The 12,051-nt window shown below is 34.2% G+C and overlaps 1 protein-coding gene across 1 annotated transcript; it reads right to left on the reverse strand.

Moving 5' to 3' along the window:
* Nucleotides 1-1,454: 1,454 nt before the first annotated feature.
* LOC108369516 (YLP motif-containing protein 1-like) lies at nt 1,455-12,042 on the reverse strand. The gene is made up of 6 exons (XM_017624639.1): nt 11,748-12,042; nt 11,449-11,637; nt 6,201-6,314; nt 5,567-5,618; nt 1,907-2,022; nt 1,455-1,842 (listed from the first exon to the last, which is right to left on the reverse strand). Exons 1-6 carry the CDS (start codon nt 11,895-11,897, stop codon nt 1,681-1,683), a joined length of 783 nt encoding a protein of 260 aa, XP_017480128.1. The 5' UTR covers nt 11,898-12,042; the 3' UTR covers nt 1,455-1,680.
* Nucleotides 12,043-12,051: the final 9 nt, after the last annotated feature.

Raw genomic sequence — 12,051 nt, forward strand, 5'->3', positions numbered from 1 at the left:
GTACTAAGGATTTAAAAAAGCTAATAAAACCTAAATAATAAGCTTTATGTACAGTAAGTTCACATTCACTAAGAACCATTCGCTCTGATGCCCAATTGGCTTCAGTATTTTCTCCGCAGCCAGAACCGGTGCCGGAATCCATACTGAGATAATTGGACGTACTGGGAGCCTTGGGCGTGGTATGATCTCGAGCCGAGCGCCCGGCCAGAGTGCGCTCAAGCTGCCAATCGCGCCCGTTAAGAAGTCTAACGACTTCCTGTTGCCGCAGCCAATAACTTTTACGCCCTTGTGCCATCCAGCGCCTTCGAAAATCAGGACCTTCGTGTCGGTTTCAAGCATCAGGTGCATAAGCTTCGCCTCTACAAGTAGCCAGTGTTCCGGCGTTATGCATATCTTCTAGAATTCGCAACCCGGGTTATCTACTTCTTGTAATATTGAAATGTAAATACAGCTTCTGAATTTGATTTGATGAAATAGTGTAAAATAGCTGGGTTTTTTTTTGCAAAATAAAACATTAGTTTAGATATATAACATGTTTCTGATGGCGCCAGCACATCATCTCCATAGCGAGGCCCAAATGCCTCCTTTCAGGGAGCACGTTATGCTATGCAAGCAGTTCCTAGTACGGTGCCACAGACGTGGGCACCCGGCCAATCACATTTTTTCGGCAGAGCCTTCGCAAAGGCACGCCAATAGGCATCTCTACGAACTTAAGGACGAGGCCTAGACACGTTTGTCTAAAACTACACCGACTCCCGACCTGTGTATGCAGGGAGACTCGCACCACTTTAGCTCAACCCGACACATGCCCGCGAAACTCAACTCAACTAACGTCCCAGTCCAACAGCGTCGAAGTGGTACGTTTTCTCGGCCTTCCGTTGGTTGAGCTTGACGACAACGATTGAGGGACAAGCCGATTAAGATAGGATTAAGTAAGCTGCTACAACGACAACAGTTTAAAAACTCAGCACGTAAGTACAAAATAAATAAATTCTTAGGACAGTAAACAGAGGGAAGACTGATACTCTTAGCAATCGTCATAAGGCAACCTGACATTCTGCTGCTGCTGATTTGTCGTGCATTCTCGTATTTATTCGTTAGTGATCTTCTCGCTAGACGTTGGGACACGAGCTCTACGCGATTTTTGATGTAACTTATTGCATATGTATTTACTTTGATTAATAAATAGATAGTTTAAATCTACAACCTCTGTTTAAATCCGTACATCAGCATAACCTCTTTAGAGAACTAATACATACTTTTTAACCTATGAAACAGCTTTTATTAACAAATAATATTTTCTTAAAGCAAGCGCCTATACCCTTACCTTTTATTTTCCCAAATCCATCGGTGAGGTGTTAATCCATTTTGAGTTAAACTACATTAGTGTATGATTTTCTTTAACCTGCTGATTAAAAATATCTACTAAAATGCAGGTAAAAGACATGTGTACATATGTTTTAAAATTTTTTAATCCTTGACGTAAATTTTCTTAATAAATAGATACAAGGGCAATTGCATTCATGCATGCGCCAAAACCCACTACTATCATAACCAAACATTCAAAACATATGCTTAATAATATACTACATAGTACGTATGTATGTATGTATGTATGAGTAAACAGCGTTTATGTGGAAATGTATAATTCGTAATCTTTATCGTATGCAATTGCGCAAGCTATCGCCGTTTATTGACTCGCTCAATATATTTAGTTTTATTTAAAGCGCGATTTCCGGCATTTGGATCCATCATACGTTTCCAATCTGTTTGGCCCACAACAAAGCCTATTGCCCGCATTTTTTCTTGTGCACGCTTCTCTTCGATATCCGCCCAGCGTACCTGCATAAAAAAATGATAAAGTTCATTAAATGTAAGAATATTGGGTATGTTCAGAAATTATTACGCGTTTCTTTCCATTGGTACTGGTTTTGGGCGGCTGCCAATCGTCCACTTGCAAGAAATCCTCCATTGTGGCCGCTTTACGTTTATGCATCAGCTTATTCGTACCATCCAAACGAGCTGCATTAGGATTTTGAGAAAGTTTGTTTTGTTAAGACCATAAATCTTGTTAATTTCATATTATTTAGAATTCCTTTATGTATATATATGTATGTACATATGTATGTAAATAGCAAACCATAAATATAGCAAATGATTTATCTATGTATTTACTGAGCAAGCATACATAATAATTTTTAGCAAAAAAAAACCGACTTCAACTCCCATATAAAAAAAAATATATATATATCTCATGATCCACTGATCGGATCTCAACCAGATTAGTATGGGACCACCTCTGAGACACTACCTTTCCGATGCAAAAAGAATTATCGAAATCGGTTGACGTGGTCCAAAGTTATGCGGTAACATACATAAAAAACAAACAAAAAAAAAAAAATATTCCGACGAACTGATAACCTCCTCCTTTTTTGGAAGTCGGTTAAAAATAAAGTTATAAGCATAATCACAGTCTGGTACATATCATCCTGCCTGCAAAGGTATATTTTGGTGCATTATCAAATTTTATTTGGGAATTCAATGTATTTAAAATGTTGTTAACGAACAAATGCACTGAAATAAATATACTTTCACAAGGCTATATGATCCTAATTGCGATTACCCTCTATGTGGTTTATTTTGCAACAATACATTTTTTAGTTAGCTATTGGTGATTTCGATCCTTCAAATAATATTAACATTTTAAGCAACCATCTGAATTTCAGGGCAATCATCGCCCCCCCTTTACAAGAGTGTGCCATTTTAAGAAACGAAAACACTATATTTAAAGAATGTTACCAGCCAGCAAAAAATCGGAAAATGGATACTGTTTATTAGTATAAGATTTTATATTAATGTGATAAAAAAAAAATTAAATAAATGGATTGCGCAAACAGCATGATCTCTTTAGCTTATGTAGAATGCTCGTTATGGACAAATGTGGGAATAGTCTCCTATTAGCCCATGAGAAGGAGTTTTGGAGGATAGAAACCCTCTTTTATTACGAGTAAAGAAGGCTGACAGGAGTACTCCCTTATTTCTTGTTTAGGAAGAATTCGGGATGTTTTACTATGTGCATTCCCTTATCTTTTTGGGAGGTTTCTGGGAGATTATTCTGAGAGTACTCGCTTATTGCTCCCTTAGGAGGTTTGTGGGATCATATTTCCGAGTGTGCTCCCTGATTGCTTGCTTAGGAGGTAAACGGGATTACCCGCCCTACTAGGACATACAATATTAAAGGTAGTATACAATCTTACATGCTTATACACAGGAGCATAGGGAGCAATGGGGTGTATTTGTAAACTTGCAAGGGAGTAGTCGCGCGGAGCAATCGTCCGATGCTCCCAAGTTCTAATGGCATATAGTACAAAAACTCACACGTACAAAACAATTTGCAACCTTCTTCTTCTTATTTGGCGCTATAACCGCCTAAGCGATTTTGGCCGAGTTCAACAAAGCACGCCAGTCGTTTCTCTTCTGTGCCAACTCACGCCAATTGGAAATGCCAAGTGAAGCCAAGTCCTTCTCCACCATCGCAGTGAGGGCGATCCCTCTTTCTATGCTACAACCAGCGGGTTCCGAGTTGAATACTTTCAGAGCTGGAGCGTCGGTGTACATGGCCAAGCCAGCGAAGCCGCTGTATTTTAATTCGCTGCACTATGGGTGCGTTCGGAAATGCATCAAGCCAAAGCATCTGCCTCTTTTATTATTTCTAAATTGATAATTGATGGAAACGTCAAACATGCGCAACCACGGTTAAGAGCCGAATTCGAACTTATTTGCGTAAATAAGACATTTCCATCAATTATAGTTTAGAAATAAAAGAGACTGATGCTTTAGCTTGGAGTAAAGCGTAAGAAATTTTAAGAAAAAGCAATTGCTTATTTTTTATTCATACAGCCCATTATTAGCGGTAATTAATGCTGGTTCCCAAGTAAATGAGATTCTCTATTTTCTCGAAATTATAATTGTCAACAGTGACGTGGGTGCCAAGGCGGGAATGTGCTGACTGTTTGTTTGATGACAGGAGACACTTGGTCTTGTCCTCGTTTACCACCAAACCCATGCGCTTTGCTTCCCTATCCAACTTGGAAAAGGCAGAACAGACTTCGCGGTTTTTGTCACCGATGATGTCGATGTCATCGGCATAAGCCAGCAATTGCACGCCCTTGTAGTAAATAGTTCTTGAGCGGTTCAGTTCTGCAGTTCGCGAGATCACCTCTTATAAGAAGAAGAAGCTTTTCTTTATATAATTAGTGTAGGAAACACAGGGCTACACCGATTTTGATGCGGCAAATGTTAAAGATGTTTTTGATAGACGTTTTCCATCAGCTCCAGATTTTGCGAAAAACGTGGTGTGTCAAAAAATCGCGTTTTTTGCAATATTTTAGAACGTCTTGCAAGTAAACCAAAGTAGAACCTTAGCTTAGGCTTAAATTAAAGCTAGAACTACAGACTACTATCCCTGAAAAACCTATTCCTGCACCTTGCCCTGATGGTCACCTATACTCATTTACGTTTTATCGTCCAACAATAAAAAAAAAAAATGGAAAATTATGCAATTGAACAAAAAAAAAATTCTATTCAATAAATGACTATAGGTGGCCATAGGGTCAAGCTGCAGGAATGGTATTTTCAGGGTTTGACACTAGAATGCACATATGATGGCTGTGTGTGTGTGGTTGGAGCATTCAGAACAGCTCTCTGCCTTCAACTTTTATAAGAAAGTCTTATATAAGAGTGTTTTTTTCAGCTTGAGATCTTAATAAAATTAGATTAACCATAAATATGTTGTGTTTTATTGTAAAAAGGCACATGTCGTCGCACGTATGATAATATAGAGATGTATTTCTAAATTTTCATCTTGTGGGAAAACGCAAAGTTTGATAAATTCATACAATTGGTATACCGAAAGACAGTTAGAAAAACCCATATCTTCGCAATTTTTTAGTCATCTATTAGGCTGAACATATTCTAATAATCAAGCTTATTAATTGTTTTTTCAAATCTCCAAAAACGTAAATTTTTAATTATATTTCTATATTATTAAACGTGCGATATTGTCATATTTTCTAAACTAGAGCTGATACAGAAATTGCAATAACAGATTTGAAGTCGTAATTAAAAATTAGGCTAATATCATATAATATTAACCTAATCATCAGAAATGCTATTGTGCGGTGTAATTAGTGCATTATACATTTTATCGCTGTGCGCATTTCAGCATTTTTTTCAGGTTCTCAAAAAAAAAAAAAACAAATTTAACTGCACTGCTAGTTTGCGAGTTTAAGTTCACAGAGTTTCCTTAGTAGAACAGTATTATGGAAAACTACCGTTAGTTCTGTTTAAAAAATTGTGAAGTAATATTTCTAACACATATTTTTCAGTTTCTTCCAGTTCAGTACTTAGCAAAAATATTTTTTTAGTTCATGACTAATTTTTATGTAAGGAGTACACACACTAATTTCTATGTAAGGAGTATACATACATATGTACATACATACATGCATGCATAAATCATCGCCTAGTCCTATACATTTGAGTTTATTCATTGGTGCGCACTTACCTAGACTTTCCGATGTAGTGTCACTTTCCCATTTGCTCTTCAAGAATCCAAACTATTTTGAAAAGTTTATGTATATGTGTAAAATGGTTTTGAAATTAAAAATACGCATATGAATTAATTATACACTTTTAAGAGATGTTAGAAAATTCACTGAAGTAAATCAAAAATTAAGAAAGCGGTATTTGCTATATACTGCAACTGCAAGGGTCAATAATATCACTGCGGTGTTACTGCATTTACGGCCGCTTTTTTTTAAGTAGCTTTTAAAATGTATCTGCCCTTCAAACATATTTGTTGAGAACAAAATTTGTGTGTTAAAGAGCAGACCAATTTAACAAAGTACTTGAGAAAACTGCCCTTCAGAAATATACATACATACATAAATTAAAAAGTACTAGCATTAGCACAGGATTTGTGCCACTCTGGGTTTGGGCTTTGCCAATAGCAAAAAAAAAATGCTTAATCCAAAAACGCAGCTACTGAGAATAACCCAGAGCTACTGAAATCTACCTGGAGCGCTGCCGTGAACTTTTTCTACAGCATATTACCAATATTGTCGTCGATGATGTAGAAACAACATATTTAAAAAAAAAAAAAAAAAAAACAACAAATTACATACTCGTTTTCAACTTACACTAGTTTCAGTATCAGCAGCGGCTTCGTTGCTATTGCTATCCTCAGTTTCGTTATCGGCTTGTGGCTGCGTTAAACTACAATCATCTGGCGCACCACTATTGCTGTTATTATCCTGCAATGAAAACACATCCACAAACCATGAAATAATACTGTTCCATTTTTTTTTCTAAATTCGCTTAATTCGGATACCTTAAATCAATGGTTGTATATTCATGAAGTCGAAGAACTTATACCTCTAATACAAAATATAATTGTTGTGTGTATGTTCATTAAACAAGCTTGAAAGTGTTACAATATATCTTAAACGCTAGAGTTTCCTCATCTTTTAACAAACTTGGCAAGCGTTAATGCTTATGTGACATTTGATTTAATTTTTTTTTTTTTTTTTCAAAGAGTGCAGCAACATTTCAATTGATGTTCACATAATCAAAAGGCAATGTAGACCAATGTACATATGTATCGAAATTTGCAGTTACATAGATAGTATAATAGCACAAATTAATTCCATGTAGATACTCGTACTCGTTCAGTACTATAACAATAATAAATTCCATAATAGATTCTATTTAATTATAAGGCAGTAAGGGACAACAATTTCAGTTATGCAGAATGTGAAAAGTAGTGAAGTGGTGTACCAGAGAAACGACAGTTCTCTTCACTTTCAAAATAATTGAAAAGTGGAAATTTACTTAAAATTTCTACAGTTCGAATTGCTTCTATTAATCGTTAAATAATTTTTATCAGAGACTGTGAATAAAAAAGTTTTTTTTAAGAACTAAAAATTCAAAAGACATTGGAAAAATTGTTGCACTGGTTTCTCGACAATACCATTATATACCCGTTTTATGTTACTCCATTAGCATGCCAGTTTAGTGATCCGTTCCGTTCCAGCGCTGGATCGTCACTCGCATCCATGTCAACACAAGCACTGGCATGAAGTGACTCCAGTAAAAAAATGCATGCCAGTAACTGGATTGTCGGTCTAATTTTTTTAGTCCTGGGAACATTGGAATCGTGACGGCCAATCCAGTGGCATGCCTGTATTAGCAGAACCTGACACAGTGGGGTTGTTCACTCTTGCCTGGTTATCAAGCTAGCTGGTTAAAAATTTGTATTGTGTAGTGTATTTTATTGTCGTAAACTGAATAAAAAAATATAACTACATAACCACATAACCTGATAGCCAGGCAAGCGTTAAAAAACTCAGTGAATTTATAGGTAAGGATATGAAAATATTTACTATAGTTTAAAAATAAAACAAAAATAAATTAATAAATAAAAAAAATACATGTGTGCATAAATACATGGGTGAATGTTGAAAATACCAAAGAACAAAAAAAAAAATTGTAATAAATTAGGGGATTTCAGTCTTCCCATTTTTGAACTACTTATAAATCTCATCCATAACTTTTTGCAACCAGAGTTGGAGGTGGTAGACTAAATTTTGACAGCACTAAGCATTTTACTAACACTAAATATACTCGAACAAATTTGTATTTTCACTATGTATCACCAGCTTAGTTATAGTGAATGATTTTATCACTGCCATTAAAAACTCGATTAACTACAAATAAATTTAGTGGTAGTGAACAAATCCGATTCAGCAAATTCATTTTTATTTCTTCTAATGTTGTTTAAAATGTGGAATACACGAAACCAGCTTGCCGGCACCATCAAGTGATTGTAAATACTTTTTTTTGTTAAAAGATTTTTTCACTATTTTTATGCCAACTTCAGAGGAAAATTTTCTAATTTCACTATCACAATTCTTTAGTGAGGCAATGCGCTCTAACTAACTATACAGTGTATTCCGTTTAGCTGCCTATTCGCTTAGGTGCATTTTCCGCTAACGTGCACAATTTTGCCAAAATACTGCTTCATGAAATGGTTTTTTTTTTTGAGATTTTCACTTTTAGCTGCATTTCCGCTTTGCAATCCTTTCCGTTTAACAGCACTGTTTTTGATTAAGGTTTTTTTTTTGGATTTGTACTAAAAATACTTCGCTTACCAGCACTAAAATTTGTTAAAGGTTATTTTTGCTTTCAACAAATTACTCTTTTTGCGAACCTGTGCGATTACCCTAATCCGAAATCAGTAGTGGCGATGAAGAGGCAGAACAAAATAATAATGTGTTAAAGAGACCTAAAAATAATTACTTAAAATGAAAATTCAAGAAAAACAGCATTTTACAATAATAAAAAAAAAATCACAGTTTTTGTTTTTCTGCTTTGCTGCACATTTCGCTTAAGTGCAAAAATCATTTGCAGTGGAAGTAAATTAAATGCAGCTAAACGGAATATACTGTAATTGTAAACTAAAAATTTGGTTCTCTCCGCCCAACTCTGTTTGTAACGCTAACAATTGAGCCTATTTAAAAAATTTTAGCTGCATTTATTTTCCATTCATTTTCACTTGAACGACTTTTAAATTTGGGTTAATTTAAATAGTTGACATTTTAGTGCAGTGCTGGAGTGGATCACTGGACTGGCAAGCTACTGGCAGCGGGTCGTCATATCTCAATGTAGTCGTAGCCCAATGTAGTATTTAATTTCCTCATGATTGGTAAAAACCATGATAAACAAAATAGAAGGTACTTAGTTTCACTTCAAAGTTTTTTGACGGATACAGCCATTTTTGAACTTTCATAATTTGTAGATATTAAAAGCGCCGTTGCCAAATTGTTAGTAATAAATTTTAAATTAAGTATTGTATTTCGGGATGGGAGATTTTGCTGTTTTTAATGGGCCTTAGTCTTTCCCGACCATCCTAGTACCTGATAAGAAAAAGGTAGTTCCACTTTACCATTTTTTACTGATACTGGCATTCTTAAAGTTTTAAAATTTATAGCAACTATGATTATAAAGACATGCCGTTTTATGACATTAAATAGTACAAAAAACTATATACTATTTCTTAAAAAACGATATGATGGATTTTATCCAAAGTCTCGGATAATTTAACTAGTTCACTAACTTCTTAAAGTGTTTTATTTTTATTGTTTATTGTTAATTATTTTTAAATTTACGAAGAATTTCCTTTAGTAAAATTTTGTCAATTGTTACATTTGTCAACAATTTTGCAACCACTTTGAATGACTTTTTTACTGAAGTAATGATACTTTTTACTCAGATATCAAAAAATGGATAACGCCATTTGAAAGATCTTGATTAGTTTAGTATGACTGCATTATTAACTCAATGTTTACTAAATTAATGATAAAATAAATTTTAGTCAATATCTTGGAAACTAAAGGGGATATCAGAAAACTGGTAATACCAATCGAAAGTTATTTTCTTAAAATATATAACTGCATCTAATAAATCATCAAAATGGCGCTTACGGCAATCCTTTATCTCGGCGACGATATATACATACATTGCTATTCATTCGCATTTAATATAACAGCTTTTTATTAATACCTCGTTTCCTGCGGCACTGTACTTTTACCAAAAAGGGTTTTTTTTTATAACAGTACTAGTAGTATCCATTGGAACAAATAAATAGTCCTTTAGGAAGATTTTCTTCATTGACGTCACAAGCTTCTTCTGGCAGCTTTATTTCGACTAAGTTGGCGACTAAAATCCTTGAGTGAAAAAATACCTTCTATTTTGGTACCATGGTAAAAACTTGACTTTTATTAAATTCACCAAGAAATAACGATAATTGTTTGTTTTTTATTTTTTAAGGCAAAAAATAAAAGCAGATGGATTGCCTGATTTTTTTTAGCAGAAAATAAACGGTAATATATTTGTATCTTTATTTCACAGGAATTGATAATAAAATAAAATTTATATCGACCAGCAAGAGGGGTTCTCGAGATTTTTTTTCGGGACCTTTTCGTCATGTTTTACTTTTCAAGCCTTTTCGGGAATTTTCAAGATTCTTCTTTATGGGATTTTTCGTGAAGTTTGAAATTTTTTCAGGACTGGATTTTTCCGAGAATTTTATATTTGCAACTTTTCACGGTTCCATGCGTATATTTTTTTACTTTTCGCGGGCACTTTCTAGTTTGTTCCTGTTTAACTTTTCGGCATTTTCCCGGGAACTTTTGGATGGTTCGTGAAACTTTTGGAAACTTTCCGATTTCTTTATGGTTTCCTTTCTGGATTACTTTGAAATTTTTACAAGACTTTTCCGAACGTTTTTTGGTATTTTTGCTAGGACTTTTCGTTAACTTTCAAGTGCAAAGCACTTTTAAGTTTTAAGTTTGTTTTTTTATGAATGGCTAGAAAAAAACTACCGATTATTTTCTGCTAACAAGTAATTAACAAAAAAAAAAAAAACCGAAATCAAAGAGTTCCCATATTTTGTCAAAATGGACCGAAATCGTCATCGATATGGGAAACTTACGCACATAAAAAAATATTCCGGTTGAATGTAAACCTCCGACTCTTTGAGGTCGGTAAAAAAAAAAAAATCAAACTGTATCTTTTAACTTTGCAGTAAAAAATTAAAAGCAAAAATTAACCGGTATTTCTTGCTTAAAATAATAAAAGTCAAAAAATTACTTAAAAATATTTGGCTGTAATTATAAAAGTCATACTCGGGGTAGGGTATCTGGTTTCTTATTCCGCTAAATTTTCAATGAAATACAAGAAAATTGGTTTATATGGTAAAATTTTCCAAATAAGTATGTATAATATGATTCCAACCACTCCTTTTAATAGCAAATTTTTAGCAACACGTTAACACATAAGTTATTGTGTATTTTATTAATTGAGGTGTTTACACAGATGAACGCTCTTACGCCATCGTGGCTGCTGTAAAAAATTGATTCAGCCACTTACAATATCATTTATTTTGAAGAAATTGTTTCTTAAAACTTTGGGTTTTATACATACATAGATCTGAGGGTCTGGAAGAGTGCTTGGTTTTTTTTTTTTTAGGGTTGGAAGGGAAAAAGTTCTTCGTTTTATTTAAGTTTGTACTAGTCTTTCTATAAAGCCACATTCGAGTACAATAAGACTGAGACTGCTTGTAAGAACGTGAATTTGGGGAAAACTTTTCACTGCGTAGGGCGGACTTATTTATATTGATCCTAACGAATATGTAACGTTTTGAAGCTAAATTTAATTATTAATTGCTGCAATCATCTGCATTTTCTTTTGGCGGCCTGCTTAATTATATTCATAGTAAATTTGTTTTTAATTAATCATAGATTTGGGTATTCATATATAAGTGAGTTTTTAGAAATAGAAATTTTCTATGGATAAGATGAAATATTAGGTGTTAAAATTATTATTTACCATAACCATATCCTCCGCATCCTCCATCTCTACAAGGTTCTCCAGCAAGGATGACACGTCGAGCTTGATATAATGTAGCGGCGTTGGCTTCCAACTATCGATTACCGTCTTAACATCCTTCTCAGAACGTTCATGTATGTTGCGACTCAGGCAGGTCTCCAAATCACAAATCAAGTCAACTATATAAGGCTGTAATATTATTATTGAAAAAAAAAGGAAGAAGAGCAAAGCAAGGTAGAATATTCAAAATTGATTAGTATTTTTATTCCCACCAACCATATAGATATGGTCGCGCTTACCATAAAACCCGAGTCTTTTGAGTGACAATAAAATTCATTTAATGTTCGCAACGAATTGTTATTGCAGTCAACTATGATAAAATCGTATAAATTGTCGGAAATTGTTTTCTTAAATGATTTTATCATATATTGCATGTACGTCTCCTCCATTCCGGCATCGTACTCATATAGAACTTCTTTTTTCGGTATCTAAATTGGTTAAATACAACAATAATGTTTTCCAAGAAATATAAAATGCGGTCATTTATTAAGGCTAGCATATTAATACATCACTGCTATACAAAAATCCATTTTTTTTTTTAAT

Source organism: Rhagoletis zephyria, unplaced genomic scaffold (genome assembly GCF_001687245.7).
Source record: "Rhagoletis zephyria isolate East Lansing unplaced genomic scaffold, Rhagoletis_zephyria_1.1 Rzeph_scaffold_03716, whole genome shotgun sequence".
Lineage (NCBI taxonomy): Eukaryota > Metazoa > Arthropoda > Insecta > Diptera > Tephritidae > Rhagoletis > Rhagoletis zephyria.